Source organism: Schistocerca piceifrons, chromosome 2 (genome assembly GCF_021461385.2).
Source record: "Schistocerca piceifrons isolate TAMUIC-IGC-003096 chromosome 2, iqSchPice1.1, whole genome shotgun sequence".
NCBI classification, from domain to species: domain Eukaryota; kingdom Metazoa; phylum Arthropoda; class Insecta; order Orthoptera; family Acrididae; genus Schistocerca; species Schistocerca piceifrons.
The window spans coordinates 782,177,553-782,195,485 of NC_060139.1; the positions used below are offsets into that span (position 1 = coordinate 782,177,553).

General features: G+C 43.6%; 1 protein-coding gene across 1 annotated transcript in view; it reads left to right on the forward strand.

Annotated features, from left to right (window-relative positions):
* LOC124775845 (kelch-like protein 10) overlaps nt 1–17,933 on the forward strand; it is an 88,267-nt gene that overhangs the window by 36,011 nt on the left and 34,323 nt on the right. Inside the window, exon 4 of the mRNA XM_047250680.1 lies at nt 6,750–7,029. Coding sequence (XP_047106636.1) covers nt 6,750–7,029 — 280 coding nt within the window. The remainder of the gene's footprint in view (nt 1–6,749; nt 7,030–17,933) is intronic.

Consider the following 17,933-nt stretch of genomic DNA (forward strand, 5'->3'; position numbering starts at 1 on the left):
TTGATGTGCTTGCTGCGTTCACAGACTGGATTTGTAATCAGGGGCTAGTATTGTTAAACAGTCAACAGGTGGTAATAATGCTTAGAAACTGTATTTTTGTACAAACATGCGCTTTTTTAAATGGAACAATGCCTTTTTACACTAACAAACCAAAAATATGGTACATTACAATGTCAGCGGTATTTGCTGCAGGAGCCTAGTGCGAGTGGTTTACGGGATATCGTATTTTGAAAAGTTCCCGACCGACACAGTACCTGTGGTAGCACACACTAAGAAACAACCAAAGTGTATACACTAGTTATGTGGATTCTGACTAGTAACGAGACAATTGGTCGTTACTGGTTGTGTTCAAAATGACCACCAGCAGCGGCAGTACACACTTCCAGTCTGGTATCGAACGACTGGTGCACACGTGCTGCCATTTCAGCGGAGACGTCCGAGTAGGCTGCAGTAATACGTCGCTGCATATCATCGGGTGTAGTTGGTATGTCCTTGTAGACAGCGTCTTTCAGATTTCCCCACAGAACAAAGACTACAGGCTTAAAATTAGTGGGACGAGCAAGCCAAGATACAGGTCCTTTGAGTCCAGTCCACCGATTTGGAAACAAATTGTGTAGACATGCCGTAGTACTTCATGCACTATGAGGTGGACAGCCATTATGTTGGTACCACAGGTTTCTACTAGTATGCAGAGGAACCCGTTTTAGCATCCGTGGGCGATAGTCTGTTAGCAGGCTGCAATACTTGTGCGCGTTCACATGCTCCATCTATGAAAATCGGGCCTCCTAGCTGACTTTCACTACCCCACACCACACGTTTACACTCCTTGGACGCTGACATTCCACCTGACGAAGCCAGCGGCAATTCACAACAGACCAATAGTGCATGTTTCGGCGGTTTACCTGGCCATGATTGGAAAATGTGGCTTCATCATGAAACGAGATACATGATACGTCTTTAGTGTCCTGTCTTAATCACAGAGGGTAACACGATTCTCATAATCGTTTCCAGGCAGACCTTGATGGAGATAAATGTCAAATGAATAGAACCTAGGTCAATGGGGAGTGCATAGGACACTTACGTGAGCCGACCGTTGTGACAGAGCGTTTCTAGGCGCTTCAGTCCGGAACCGCGCTGCTGCTGCGGTCGCGGGTTCGAATCCTGCCTCGGGCATAGATGTGTGTGATGTCCTTAGGTTAGTTAGGTTGTTGTTGTTGTGGTCTTCAGTCCTGAGATTGGTTTGATGCAGCTCTCCATGCTACTCTATCCTGTGCAAGCTTCTTCATCTCCCAGTACCTACTGCAACCTACATCCTTCTGAATCTGCTTAGTGTATTCGTCTGTTGGTCCCCCTCTACGATTATTACCCTCCACACTGCCCTCCAATACTAAACTGGTGATCCCTTGATGCCTCAGAACATGTCCTACCAACCGATCGCTTCTTCTAGTCAAGTTGTGCCACAAACTTCTCTTCTCCCCAATCCTATTCAACACTTCCTCATTAGTTATGTAATCCACCCATCTAATCTTCAACATTCTTCTGTAGCACCACATTTCGAAAGCTTCTATTCTCTTCTTGTCCAAAATATTTATCGTCCATGTTTCACTTCCATACATGGCTACACTCCATACAAATACTTTCAGAAACGACTTCCTGACACTTAAATCTATACTCGATGTTAACAAATTTCTCTTCTTCAGAAACGCTTTCCTTGCCATTGCCAGTCTACATTTCTTATCCTCTCTACTTCGACCATCATCTGTTATTTTGCTCCCCAAATAGCAAAACTCCTTTACTACTTCATGTGTCTTATTTCCTAATCTAATTCCCTCAGAATCACCTGACTTAATTCGACTACATTCCATTATCCTCGTTTTGCTTTTGTTGATGTTCATCTTATATCCTCCTTTCAAGACACTATCCATTCCGTTCAACTGCTCTTCCAAGTCCTTTGCTGTTTCCGACAGAATTACAATGTCATCGGCGAACCTCAACGTTTTTATTTCTTCTCCATGGATTTTAATACCTACTCCAAATTTTTCTTTTGTTTCAGTTACTGCTTGCTCAATATACAAATTGAATAACATCGGGGATAGGCTACAAACCTCACTCCCTTCCGAACCACTGCTTCCCTTTCATACCCCTCGACTCTTATAACTGCCATCTGGTTTTTGTACAAATTGTAAATAGCTTTTCGCTCCCTGTATTTTCCCCCTGCCACCTTCAGAATTTGAAAGAGAGTATTCCAGTCAACATTGTCAAAAGCTTTCTCTAAGTCTACAAATGCTAGTAACGTAGGTTTGCCTTTCCTTGATCTAGCTTCTAAGATAAGTCGTAGAGTCAGTATTGCCTCACGTGTTCCGATATTTCTACGGAATCTAAACTGATCTTCCCCGAGGTCGGCTTCTACTAGTTTTTCCATTCGTCTGTAAAGAATTCGCGGTAGTATTTTGCAGCCGTGACTTATTAAACTGATAGTTCGGTAATTTTCACATCTGTCAACACCTGCTTTGTTAGGGATTTGAATTATTATATTCTTCTTGAAGTCTGAGGGTATTTCGCCTGTCTCATAAATCTTGCTCAGCAGATGGTAGAGTTTGGTCAGGACTGGCTCTCCTAAGGTTGTCAGTAGTTCTAATGGAATGTTGTCTACTCCCGGGGCTTTGTTTCGACTCAGGTCTTTCAGTGCTCTGTCGAACTCTTCACGCTGTATCATATCTCCCATTTCATCTTCATCTACATCCTCTTCCATTTCCATAATATTGTCCTCAAGTACATCGCTCTTGTATAGACCCTCTATATACTCCTTCCACCTTTCTGCTTTCCCTTCTTCGCTTAGAACTGGGTTTCCATCTGAGCTCTTGATATTCATACAAGTGGTTCCCTTTTCTCCAAAGGTCTCTTTAATTTTCCTGTAGGTAGTATCTATCTGACCCCTAGTGAGATAAGCCTCTACATCCTTACTTTTGTCCTCTAGCCATCCCTGCTTAGCCATTTTGCACTTCCTGTCGATCTCATTTTTGAGACGTTTGTATTCCTTTTTGCCTGCTTCATTTACTGCATTTTTATATTTTCTCCTTTCATCAATTAAATTCAATATTTCTTCTGTTACCCAAGGATTTCTACTAGCCCTCGTCATTTTTCCTACTTGATCCTCTTCTGCCTTCACTACTTCATCCCTCAAAGCTACCCATTCTTCTTCTACTGTATTTCTTTCCCCCAATCTTGTCAATTGTTCCCTTATGCTCTCCCTGAAACACTCTACAACCTCTGGTTCTTCAGTTTATCCAGGTCCCATCTCCTCAACTTCCCACCTTTTTGCAGTTTCTTCAGTTTTAATCTAGTTTTCAGTTTTAATCTAGTTCTAATTCAGTTTTAGTTAGGTTAAGTAGTTTAAGTCTAGAGGATTGATGACCTTAGATGTTAAGTCCCATAGTGCTTAGAGCCATTTGAGCCATTCGAACACTTGCGTGACTAAAACTTCCACGTGCGATTGCGCGGAAGCTAACGGACGGATCAACTGCAACAGTAGCAAGAACATTAAATTTCATCCTCTTCTGTCGTCACTTGTTTCCTTCTGTTACGTTGTCTAGGCGTTACACTACCGCTTTCACGTAACTCGTTGAAGAGGTTGGTAAATAATTTCCGACATGGTTGACGCATATTGGGATATCTTGGCGCCTGTACCGTACAAGAACGAACTGCTTTCTTCCTATACTCTCCATACACCATGAGCATCTTGGCTTTTGCTACGTTGGTAAATCTCGTCGTCCACACATAACCTACTGCTTGGACCGTCACACACTGCCTAGCAAGTTGCAATGCACTCAAGGAACACACAAGCACACTATAAGCAAACATAACAACATCGCACATAGCAACTACGCAGGTTCAATAAACAAGCGTCAGTGCGCAAACTTTTCAAAATACGGTATCTCGTAAACGGCTCGCACTAGAATACTGCAACAGACACCACTGACGTTCCAGTTTACCCTACTTTTAGTTTGTTAATGTCAGTAGGCATTGCTCCGTTTTAAAAAAAATTGTATGTTTGCACAAGAAATACACTTTCTAAGTATCATTACAATCTGTTTATCGGCTAACAGTATGCGCCCCTGACTACCAGTCCAGTCTGTGTAAACTGCTCGTCAATAGCACTTTCCATTTCTACAATATTTACGGTGCAAGTTTCAGGTGATTCACCCTGAATATCGCAGATGTACTAGTGCTTCAACGCAATTTCATAGGTGTTATAGCATATAAGTTACGCAGGATACAGGGTCATGCGACCACCTGGTACCAATTCTCCACCATCTACAGTGCTCCAAATCGACCAGTGTGCTCCTTTAAGAGTGTGACTAATTTAAGACTTTGTCATGAGAAGCTGCTCTGATAAATGAATGTGTGATAAGTACTCGGTGCTTGCGGTGGTTTTATCGGCAGTGCTCTGAATCATCATCCAGCTTGGCTACAGTTCTCAGCCATTTCTCCTAGACTCATTTAGGCCTACGACGAACTGGTGCTCTGTTTCCTCATAGGAACGCAATAAGGATATTACAAGTACGTGAAATATGTGCTATCGTATAGATTAAAACTTTTGGGTAATTGCTATGTATTGTCTTCTGTAATAGCCTAGCCAAATGAGAAACATAACCATGGTACGGTGTAGGCGATCACATTATCTGCTTGTAAAGCTGTGAGGCTTGGAATACTCCCCACTTGGCTTCTCGATGTGGTGCGTGCTAGCCAGCCATGGCGGCAAGTCCGACAGCGAATGGAGGGATGATCGGCAATGAGCGACATCGTGCAGAGGATAACGTAAATTTTGTGTATGTTGCCCTTTTTAGTTCTTCGTTATCTCCTTTTCGGTACCCTCTGGGATATGTTTTCCTCCTTTGTGCCATTAGTTAGAAGTCACATGTTATTGTGCGGCTTCTGGAAGCTACTACAACTCCCTAGCAGTTACTTTCTCCCAGTTTCTTGATATTTCCCTTCCGTGCTGACAGTTTGTTAAATTCCACCCTGGCATATGAGAGAATCACGATAGGTGGTTTCCATAAGTTTCCAGGTCACATATACATCTGTGTATAGAACAATGGGCTGCTTCCAGAATTGGGCTTTAATTACACCCCATAGCATTTAATGTTCTGTGATGTAGACACACTAAAACCAATTTTGAAATAGACGAGAAATGAAGATGGTGTCCCGACTGTCCTGGGCTCAATAATGTCGCACGTTTCAGCAGAAATCAGAGAAGGAACATTTGCCGTCTATGAGTGCATGGCTACCATGCCGAAGGGTTTATGAAGAGAGATTTATTTGCATGTCAAACCAGTAGCTACTGACCTACACCGGCGCTAATTAAAGTTGGAACACCATGAATACGGCATGCAACAAACGTTAAGTTGGCATGAAGTATGCCACTTGTTTGGATATGCAAATGGTAAGCATATCACCGCAACAGCAAAAAGTAGGTGGTAATAATGCCACCTGTAGGGTTCGGATAAAAATATGGAGACATCCATGCTTGAGCATAATGCTAACCAAGCCTGCAGTGTGCGCTTTTGTATTTGACGACGAACGGCACCAGTACAATGCCTTCAATACGTTACAAGCGTGACTCGTAGTCAGAACAGCGTTCTGTTTAGAAGTGAGTACATCATGTCGGAGCTAAATGAACTGGAACGTGGGCAAATTGTTGGTGCTCGTGTGGTGGGAACTTCCGTAACCAAGCTAGCAGAAGTGTTCGCTGTTTCAATATGCACCGTATCGAAGGTTTGTACCGCATATAGCGGAAAAAATCATCCCGTAAGTCACAACGCGGACGAAAGTGTGAGTTGAGTGATCGTGATGGATGGCCATGAAGAGGATTGTGACGCAAAAGAAGAGGACAACAGCTCCAAAATCCACTGAAGAACTGACTGTCGCACTCGTGAACCCTGTCAGCATCAAAACAACACGAAGGGACTTCCAGGAACAGGGAATTGCGGGGCGACGTCAGATTCCTAAACCATTCATCCGTGAGACAAATGCCCGTAACAGGAAAACGTGGTGCCGAAGCCATTAAACCTGAACTATGGAGTAATGGAGGAAAGGCCTTTGGTCCTATGAATCTTGTTTCACACTGTTCCCAACTTCTGTCCGTGTTTGCTTTCCCAGGAAAACATGTCACGGATTCGGTGGTGAATTGGGCAGCCATATTGTGGTATGCCATGAGACTCATGATTATTCTCCAACCTCGCATTACTGCCAAGGATTATGAGACCATTTTAGATGATTAAGTCCATCCTATGGTACAATTTTTGTTCCCCAGTGATGATGCTGTGTTCCTTGTTCATACAGTTCGCATCGTCCATGACTGGTTTTGTGAGCTCGAGGTGAATTGTCGCATCGCCCCTGATCACCACAATCGCAGTATCTCAGCATAGTTGAGCGTTTGTGGTCTACTTCGGAGAGAATGGAGCGTGATCGCTACCCACATCCATCATCGTTACCTGAATTTACCACTGTTGCGTCGGAAGAATGGTGTAAGATTCCGTTGAAAACCATACGCAACCTGTATTTATCCATTCCGAGACTATTGAAAGCTGTTTAGAATGCCAGCGGGTTTCCAGCACCGTATCAGGCATGGTGATATGTTGTGATTTAGTGTTCCCATATTTTTGTCCACCCCTTGTACATTCTGTCTGGTGCACAACGCATAGTGCCACTCGCCGCTCCAGCTGACTGGCGACTGGTGACATCCGCAGACAGCCGCCGTGCACTCGGCTGGAGAGGGCAGCGCGGCGGTACGCGCTGCGGCACTTCCCGCGCGTCGAGATGGAGACGGACGCGCTTCTCTGCCTGCCCGCCGCCGAACTGGGCGCCCTGCTCAACACGGACTGGCTCAACGCGCGCAGCGAGCAACTCGTCTGGTGCTGCGTGCTGCGCTGGACCGCCGTCAACCCAGCGGCGCGCATGCGCTACCTGCCTCTGCTCATGCGCTGTGTGCGCCTCGGCCTCCTCGACGTCCACTTCTTTCAGCGCAACGTGAGTCACCCTTCTCCTGCATCTACACCAGGGATGTCGAACCTTTTTTTTCACCTGGGACACACTGGGAAAAAAAGTATATTTTTGGGCCGCACATAATACACGGTTATTCTAAATGATGGACCTACACTACTGGCCACTAAAATTACTACACGAAGAAGAAATGCAGATGAAAAACGGGTATTCATTGTACAAATATATTATACTAGAACCGACATGTGATTACATTTTCAACAAATTTTGGTGCATAGATCATGAGAAATCAGTGCCCTGAACAACCACCTCTGGCAGTAATAACGGCCTTGATACGCCTGGGCATTGAGTCAAACAGAGCTTGGATGGCGTGTACAGGTACAGCTGCCCATGCAGCTTCAACACGTTACCACAGTTCATCAAGAGCAGTGACTGGCGTATTGTGACGATCCAGTTGCTCGTCCACCTTTGACCAGACGTTTTCAATTGGTGAGAGTTCTGGAGAATGTGCTGGCCAGGGCAGCAGTCGAACATTTTCTGTATCCAGAAAGGCCTGTACAGGACCTGCAACATGCGGTCGTGCATGCGGTCGTGCATTATCCTGCTGAAATGTAGGGTTTCGCAGGGATCGCATGAAGGGTAGAGCCACGGGTCGTAACACATCTGAAATGTAACGTCCACTGTTCAAAGTGCCGTCCATGCGAACAAGAGGTGACTTAGACGTGTAACCAATGGCACCCCATACGATCACGCCGGGTGATACGCCAGTATGGCGATGACGAATACACGCTTCCAATGTGCGTTCACCGCTATGTAGCCAAACACGGATGCGACCATCATGATGCTGTAAACAGAACCTGGATTCACCCGAAAACATGACGTTCTGCCATTCGTGCACCCAGGTTCGTCGTTGAGTACACCATCGCAGGCGCACCTGTCAGTGATGCAGCGTCAAGGGTAACCGCAGCCATGGTCTCCGAGCTGACAGTCCATGCTGATGCAAACGTCGTCGAACTCTTCGTGCAGATGGTTGTTGTCTTGCAGACGTCCCCATCTATTGACTCAGACGTGGCTGAACGATCCGTTTCAGCCATGCAGATAAGATGCCTGTCATCTCGACTGCTAGTGATACGAGGCCATCGGGATCCAGCACGGCATTCCGTATTACCCTCCTGAACCCACCGATTTCATATTCTGCTAACAGTCATTGGATCTCGACCAACGTGAGCAGCAATGTCGCGATACGATAAACCGCAATCGCGATAGGCTACAATCCGACCTTTATCAAGGTCGGAAACGTGATGGTACGCATTTCTCCTCCTTACACGAGGCATCACAACAACGTTTCAACAGGCAACGCCGGTCAACTGCTGTTTGTGCATGAGAAATCGGTTGGAAACTTTCCTCATGTCAGGCCATTGTAGGTGTCGCCACCGACGCCAACCTTGTGGGAATGCTCTGAAAAGCTAATGATTAGCATATCACAGCATCTTCTTCCCGTTGATTAAATTTCGTGTCTGTAGCACGTCGTGTTCGTGCTGTAGCAATTTTAATGGCCAGTAGTGTATTTTCAAATCTTCATATTTATTCAAGTACAAATCCAAAATGAACAAGCTTTATAACAATGAAAAGAGGAAGTTTCGAAGTTTTTTGAATAATGTTTGACATCAATTTAATAAATTTAGTAATTTGTAATTAATTAGTTTTTACTAATTATTTAATAATTAGAAATACGATAAATGTTATAAATATTCAGTGTGGCCACCACTGGCTGCACGGGAAACATTGACGCGGTAGCGAAACTCGTCCCACACACGCAAAAGTGTATCTGCTGTTATAGTGTGCACGGCAGGAGTGATCGGGTTCTGCAGATCGTTCCGAGTGGTTGGTAGAGGTGGGACATAAACAGCTTCCTTCACGTAACCCCGTAAGAATTAGTCGCAAGGTGTGAGATCAGGAGATCTCGGTGGGCAGAAATGCAGGGCCAGGTCCTCAACTCCCCTGCGACCGATCCAGCACTGTAGGATGGAGTCATTCAAAATTTCTTGTTCAACACGGTGCCAATGGGACAGAGCTCCATCCTGTTGGAAAATGAAGTCATGGATATTTTCCATAACTTGAGGGAACAGACATTGTTCCAACATGTCCAACATGTCCAGGAATGGTCCATAAACCTTTGTACAGGATAGAGCACAGAATACGTGGATCTTCGGTGAGTCTCTTTCGTGTTGCAATGGTGAATGTGAATTTTCCAAACCCCATATGCGATCATTGTGTCTGTTGACTTTTTCACTAAGGTGGAGCGTCGCTTCATCGCTAAAAGTACCTCTGTAGAAATGCGTCATCCTCCATCTGTGCTAGCACATAATCACAAAATACGAGACGCTTCTCTTTGTCATTGGGGTTGAGGGCCTGCACAAGTTGTAATTGCTAGGGCTTGTACAGCAAACGCCGTCTCAGAACTTTCCATACAGTTGGCTGGGGTATTCCAAGTTCTCGACCAGCTCTGTTGGTAGACTTACTGGGACTGTGCACAAAAGTTTCTTGAAACCGTCGGACATCATTCTCTGACACACGCGGTCGGCCTGTGCTGTTTCCTTTGCACACACTCCCAGTCTGTTTAAATTGCTTAAATCAACGGCTAATGCTTTTGCGAGTTGGTGGTTGAATACCGAAGTTGGTGCGCAATGCCCGCTGCGCTGCAATTTGCGACTCACTTTTCGCGAACTCAAGAACGCAGAAAACCTAATGCTCCACAGTCGCCATCTCACTCACAACTGTGACAGTGAAACGGAATTACTGCCCTATTGCCGCGCGAGCTCTACCGGCCGCTTCTGAAACCATCGCCGCCCGCCCGACGCTGCCCGCCAAGAACTTGGAAACTTCCTGTTTTCATTGGTATAAAGCTTGTTCATTTTGGATTTGTACTTGGATACCTACGAATTTTTGAAAATGGGTCCATCATTTAGAATAACCCTGTGTACATGGACGGTCGATGGTATACAGGATGTTTCACAATTGGAGTAACACATTTCTGGAGGTTGTAGAGGGTACATAGTACATCAAGTTTCACGTGGGAATCCATGTCCGGAAGCGTCTTCCACCGACGCTACAGAGAGCAGGCACCTGCGCCTGTAAATGTGTGTATATACAGGATGCCTTCCTGATGATGTTACGAACCTTCTCTCACGATGCAGAAGGATAAATTATCAGTCTGAGGCAAGGGGAAACGAACGAATCGAAATTTGTAAGTGAAAACCATTCTGATACCTCTGACAGTGGAATACATGTACTGGTACTGTTGTTGTTAAGATTGTACGGTAGACAACTTTTAGATGCGGTAGTATATAAAAACAAGGGGAAAAATGTCCAGTAGATATGGGCTCTAAAACGCATACCTGAGGATCTATGAGCACTTGTTCATCTTAGTTGCTGTGAAACACATCCTCTCTACTGAACAAGCAGTCATAGCTCTTGAGGTATGCATTTTACACCTCATGTTTACTGAACAGTTTTTCTTGTTGAGGTCCATACTACCGCCACTAGAAGTTCCCAACACTACAATCTTAGCAACAACAGTACCAGTACATGTATTCCACTGTCAGAGGTATCAGAAATGTTTTCCTTTATAACTTTCGGCTCGTTTGTTTCAGGTACAGTAACCTAACTTCAAATTGACACATGTATCCTTCTCCATCATCAAAGATAGTTTGTAACGTCATCACGGAATCACTCTGTACATACATACTTCGACGCTCAGTAGCGTCGTTGAATTATGTTTCCGGATATGGGTTCCTTTAAAACTTGACCTACAAGCCACGCATGATTAGCCGAGCGGTCTAAGGCGCTATAGTCATGGACTGTGCGGCTGGTCCCGGCGGAGGATCCAGTCCTGCCTCGGGTATGGATGTGTGTGTTTGTCCTTAGGATAATTTAGGTTAAGTAGTGTGTAAGCTTAGGGACTGATGACCTTAGCAGCTAAGTCCCATAAGATTTCACACACATTTGAACTTGAGCTACAAAATCGCACCTTCAAAGTCGAGAAGTGTGTAACATGAAGTGTGGAACACTTAATTTATGATTCTTTGTTCTAAAAAAGCAAAATGGACTTAATTTGAGATTTTATGTATGAAGTATAATTACTTTGCATAAACGGGTTGTAAGGGCCTTTTTTACCGATCATGTGACAGGTGCTCACTTCTTGGGCCGCACATTACGCTTGCTTTGGGCTGCATGAGGCCTTCAGGCCACGGTTTGGACATCCTTGATCTACACCGTAGACTAGATTGCTCATTGGCGCTAGTGTAGCGTTCCCACATTGAAGCCGCCATTTGCAAGGGAGCGCTGTGTTTGCACTTACTGTTAGTAAATTACATAAAACATCTGATAAAACATGCATACACAATGATTTAACACATGCAAATCACGTACACGAGGACACTGTATCACTATTCAAAACCTGTGTGATAATGAAACGGCAAGCTCATATTATAACGGAGACTACAGTTACTCAAGTCGAAGATAACTGAAGAAAAAATACGATAAAACTGTGCAAAGGAAGATAGTTAAAATTATTCCATACAAAAAATAAACTACAGGCTGAAAAACAAGCGCAAAAGACAGACGTAGACGATGTGTCAGGAAATATTAAACAAGAATCGCGAGTGAAAAACTTAGCGAATGACAAATTAATCTCCCAATCAGCTACTTCGTAAGTTTGAAGTAACTATCTTTAATCGGTTACATCCCGCATTTTCGCTCCTACTTGTCAGAAACGGGCCCTAAATTTTTGGATAGATATCTGTAACTTTCCGTCTTCTGATGTAGATTTAATATGGAAAACTAGGAAACTACATTCATTTAAGGTAGGCTTGATTACTCAGCAGAAATGGTGAAGTAAACATCCTTTTATTTTATTCTTCAGTTGCCTTTTGTTATCTGTCATACCCTTCATATCATTCGGCCGGTATTCATACTCGTCCCTTCAGTTCAGGAACAATTGCCTCACTTTGTACCACTTGGGACTTGATCTACTTCTGTACTCAGCAAACCATTCGGAAAGTTCATGGTATAGGGTACTTCGCGTAGGTCCATTCATTGGGTATGCAGTTTATGAACAATTGATACACGACATCTTACAAACAATAGGTACAGGTGAATAGGTAGATTGCGTCTTCACAGATTTCCGTAAGGTGGCCGACACTGTGCCACATCGTCGACTACTGAGCAAAATACAATCTTTCAAAATATGCGATTGGTTCAAGGAATGTTTGAGAGGGTCGACCATGGTGTGCAAAACTGCACGCGTGCCGGATATGCTGCACGTGTGCAGTCCGAGGCTCAGCCTGTTTCGGTACCACTCGGCTAGTCTCGCCTTTGCTCGATCCCTCACGATACAGTGCCACACTTCATTTAGCAGTGCGATGCGACGTTTTTCCTGCCGCCTTTTGGTGCGGCAATTTTCCATCGGCACGACTTTCTTCAGTTCAGCAGAAACGTGGTATCAGAGCTGTTTATCCTTCGCTATTTGTTAGTGGTATAAAGGCAGTACACAGAGCCAGTAGCTGTTTGCACAAAAAGAGGCAGTCTAGCGATTTATCGTCACAAACCTCTAAAAATTAACTGGTATCGCAGAAAAGAACGATGAGCATTCTCAACATCTATTATGCAGTCGCTAATCGACAGTACTGCGAATGTGCTATGGAACAGCATTACAACACCATGCAAAGGAAATTAGAGATTTAATTGACTATTAAAGAGCAAACAATTACAACGACCTACAGATGATCTGTATGAGATTCGTTATTCTGAACATCAAGAAACACTTTGTGCTAGATTTGGAAGCATGGAGCGCTTGATGAAACCGGTGATACGAATAGCAATTTTTTTGAAGTTGCATGCATTATTGTACGATCACTTGCAAACAGGTTTTGATGGAACTGCATAAAGAGTACGGAGACGTTGTATATAACTGTAAAGTACATTGGTTAAGTTAAGAAACATGCCTGGAACGATTTTTCAAATTATGACACGCAACTGTTGAAGTTCTTAAAGAAAGAGGAAGGTAGGAACGAAAATTAGAACATCTGAGACGGATTGTAGATTTTGCATTTTAAGTGGACTTTACTGCACACTGTCCACAGTATGACATTGCAAGGTGAGGAACGACTTATTTCTGATTTGACAGAGATGGTTCAAACGGCTCTGAGCACTATGGGACTTAACTTCTGAGGTCATCAGTCCCCTAGAACTTAGAACTACTTAAACCTAACTAACCTAAGGACATCACACACATTCATGCCCGAGGCAGGAGTCGAACCTGCGACCGTAGCGGTCACGCGGTTCCAAACTGAAGCGCCCAGAACCGCACGGCCACACCGGCTGGCTGACAGGGATGCATTTAAAAGAAAATCGCGTAGTAGAAGGGACAAATCCTGATGAATATAGTGCATTTGCCTAAGCTCAATGGCATTAAGGAAAACGGGTCTTTTGAAGAATTCATTGTGTCGTTGAAAGAATTACAAGATTAGTTTTCTAATCGTTTTGAGCACACCGCCGACTTGACTTCCGTTTTTGAGCTGTTTTAGAGACTGTTTGCCATTTTAGTTGAGAGCACTCCTGTGTACGTGCAGACGGAACTGATCGATTTTCAATGTAATTCCTGTTTAAAAGACAAATTCTTTTATATTAAGATTGTCCAGGAGTTCTATGCTTTCTACGTCTGGAAGAGTTTCCACATTGCCATAATGAGGCTGCAAACGTAATACAATCTTGCGATCAACGTATCTTTCGATCATAAAAATGAATAAGTCTCAATCACGTGGCCTCCTAAGTCTCGAAAATCTGCGTCTGTCCATCTGTTGACACTTTAAAGCACATATTAATTTTCATTATGTCTTCAGTATGCAAAAATAATTAAATAATACCTAAAATTGTGACGTTTTCCAGTTTACCTCTCTCTTTCCCATCTTCCCGCTTAGACAACTTGGGTGATAGTGAGGGATGTGTGCACTTGGGCAGAGCTCCGCACGTGTGTATAAGAGCTTCACATGTGTGCAAAATTCTTGGCCGCCCAAGTGCTAATAGAACCCAGTACTCGTGCATTGTTCTGGACAGCGAATATTCCATAGAAAAGAAAGTAACTTGTAGGGTGACAAGGAAGTGGCAGAAAAGTATCGTCAGTGTCGCTCGTATGGAACTGCAGAAAACAACATTTCCACTTCATGTAATGAATGACGGCTCTCCAAAAATGTGGATAAATCTAAGATAATGCCTGTAGCAAAGAGAAAGGATGGTATAGTAACGTTTACAATATTAGTGTTGAACATACTGAGCACATTACATAGTGTAGGTACTTAGGGGTAGTGCTAGACCTGTTGGAAGGGCTCTGGGAAAGTGTGGTGAATCTGTAAAGGAAATCGCATACAAGACGCATGTGCGACCAATTCTTGAATATTGTTCCAGTATTAGGAGTCCTTATCAATTTGGCATTACGACAGACCTACAGCGAATTCTGAGATGCGCTGCTAGAATTGTAACGGCTTGGAGTAGTCGCTACGAAAGAGTAACAGAAAAGTTCGGAGAACTTTTAAATGGAAATCCTTGGAAGAAAGACAACCAAGTTTACACGAAACTCTTTAGGGTAAACGCTGAGAAGCGGTATTCGAAGGTAGCTGTGCGAGAATTATGCTGCCATAAACGTATATTTCGTTCAGGAATCATAAGAAAAAGATAAAACAGATTAGGGCACGTACAGAGGCATTTAGACAATCGCTTTTCCCTCGCTCACTACGCAAATGGAATAGGAAAGAAAGTGAAAATATTGGTATGATGTGCCCTTTGCCATGCATTGAACAGTGATTTGAGTATTACTTACGTACATGCAGTTGTAGTACAATGCGTTCGGAAGGTCCCTGTGCACTAGATTGCGGTCTGCAGATGTAGATTCAGTGGAAGTTCGAAGCAAAGTTGGAAAGTCGGCAGAGCATAAGTTGGCAGAATTGCTTTTTTTTTTTTATAGATTCGTGATTGTTTTCCAATTTGTTCCACTGTTGCGTAACAGTCAACTATTTGGTTCATTTGATGGAACCTATTGAATGTAATGTTTAGCGTTTGGATGTTCAATTTGTTTTTAAAATTATGACGCTATCAACTGAGGAAGGTATCTTTTTTGTTGAACGTATATTTCGGTAATATAAAGATTTAGTGCAGGAGGCATTTGCTGAAAGATTCCCGAGTACAGCTGTGCGTGATCATAATGCGGTTCGTCGACTTAGAAATTTCGAGAGACAGGTTCAGTGTCAGATGCCGAACTAACTGGCAGACCACCTAAACTAAAGGAATAGAAGTTGGATATTTCTGACTCTATGCAGAAGAGCTCAGTGAAATCATTGCGCAAGTTGGCACAAGAAAAAGCTATCGGGCTTGCAACAACGCGTAAAGACGTTAGAGACTCATTAAACAGTTCCCGTGTAAAGTGACAACAGTGCAAAAACTGAAAGACGCGGACCATGAAAAGCGAATCCGTTACTGCACATTGATTACATCTTTTATTGAGAGGAATCCATTAATATTCTAGATGTTACCCTCTATGGTTCCAGTTAGCATACAAAACACACGATTATGGTCAACGGAGAATCCTCGTGCCGTGCTTAAAAGGCCGTTGCATGATCAGAAAATTATAGTCTGGGTAGTGATATCTAGACGGCGCCTTATTGGAACTTTATTTTTTGAGGAAACCGTGAGCAGTAAATATTGATGATCCTCGGCCGCTCGGGATTAGCCGAGCAGTCTCAGGCGCTTCAGTCATGGACTGTGCGGCTGGTCCCGGCGGAGGTTCGAGTCCTCCCTCGGGCATGGGTGTATGTGTTTGTCCTTAGTATAATTTCGGTTGAGCAGTGTGTAAGCTTAGGGACTGATGACCTTAGCAGTTAAGTCCCATAAGATTTCACACACATTTGAACATTTTTGAATGATCCTCGATTTCATTGGCCAGCTAAAGAAAAACGAAATCAGCTGTTTGTCGTTTCAACAATTATGCCGCTACTGTGCACAGAGCTAACAATACATTGCGTCTTCTGGAAGAATTTTTTGGGGAACGTGTCCTTGCAAGAAACTTATGGCCCCCATCGCCCTCCGGTTCTTACTACACCTGATTTTTGTGTGTGTGTGGGGAGCAGCAAAATCGGTAGTGTGTCGCAGTCGCCCTCGCAAGCTTTATGATTTAAGAACTGAAATAACTGCGTACGTGAGAAGCATATCATAATCAGATCTTCAGAAAGTGTTTTATTGTAAAATTCGGTAGGTTAAGTCTAATAAAGACATCCGTGGACGTCGTTTCCAATATAAGTTGTAACTGCACAACAACTTTCCGAACACCCTGTAGAATGACAGTCTAAATGGCTTTGAGTGTGCTATTATTAGTCCAGTCTTGTCTTCTCAGTTCCTGCAGGAATAACACGTAGGAAGTTGGGGTATTTTCCTAGACTCCACAGTTACTACGGTCGTTGAAGACTTTGTAAGCAGGCCTTCACTGGATAGTTTGTGTCTGTCTTCAAGCGTCGCCGAGGTCAGTTTTTTCTACATTTCTGTGACACTTTCCTATGTTCAAAATGGTTCAAATGGCTCTGAGCACTATGGGACTTAACTACTGAGGTCATCAGTCCCCTAGAACTTAGAACTACGTAAACCTAACTAACCTAAGGACATCACACACATCCATGCCCGAGGCAGGATTCGAACCTGCGACCGTAGCGGTCACGCGGTTCCAAACTGACGCGCTTAGAACCGCACGGCCACACCGGCCGGCGCTTTCCTATGTATCAAAGAAACTAGTGACCATTCATGCTGCCCTTCTTTGTACCCGTTCAATATCTCCTGTTAGTCCTAGCCGATACGGGTCCCACAATGGTGAGCAAAGTTCTAGAATGAATCACAAGAGTGTTTTGCAAGCAGTCTCCTTTGTGGAGTGGTTACATTTTCCTAGTAGGCTACGAATGAACAAAAGTCTGCCACCAGTAACCCGGGTGATTAATCAATTTCATGTTTCTACAAACTGTCAAATTCAGCTGATTTTGTATGTTTACCAATCCAGTGATATTATAGTCACAGGATACAATGTTTTTTCGTCTTGTAAAGTGCATAGTTTTAAGATTCTGAAAGTTTATATTAAGTTGCCAATCTCTGCACTGATCTTAAATCTTTTCAAGATCTGAATGAATATTTATGAAGTGTTTCTCAGAAAGCACATTGTTGTTAGATAAATACATCATCTGCAAAAAGTCTGGTTACTGTTAATTATGTCTGTCAGGCCATGAACATACAATATGAACCCAAATGTCCTAATATACTTTCCTGGGGCTGCCGTAAGTTACTTCCATATCTGCTGACGACTCTCCATTCCAGATAACGTGCTGTGACCTCCCTCACAAGAAATCGGCAATCCAGGCACAAATTTCATTTGGTACGCCGTAAGATCTTGTTTTGATGCTAAACGTTGGTTTGGTATTGAACCAAATGTTTTTCTACAGTCAAGAAATAACGAATTTACTTCATTGTGTTGATCCTCGGCTTTCAGGACGTTATGTGAGAACAGCACGAACTGGTTGGCTTGAACGATATCATTCTATCCGAAATATCTTATTACTTTTGAGCTCAGAGCATCTTCTAAGATTCTACAATTGATGCTTGTCAAAGATATTGGATGGTAGTTTTGTGGATTATCTACATACATATTCGGAAAGCCGCCATACGGTGCAGGGCGGAGGGTTTCTTGTACCCCACTGTAAGTCATCCGCTTTCGTGTTCCGCTCGCAAACGGAGCTAAGGAGAAATGACTGTCTATATGTTTTTGTACGATTTCTAATTTATCTTGTCCCCGTGGTCCTTACGCAAGATGTGTGTTGATGGCAGTAGTATTGTTCTGCAGTCTA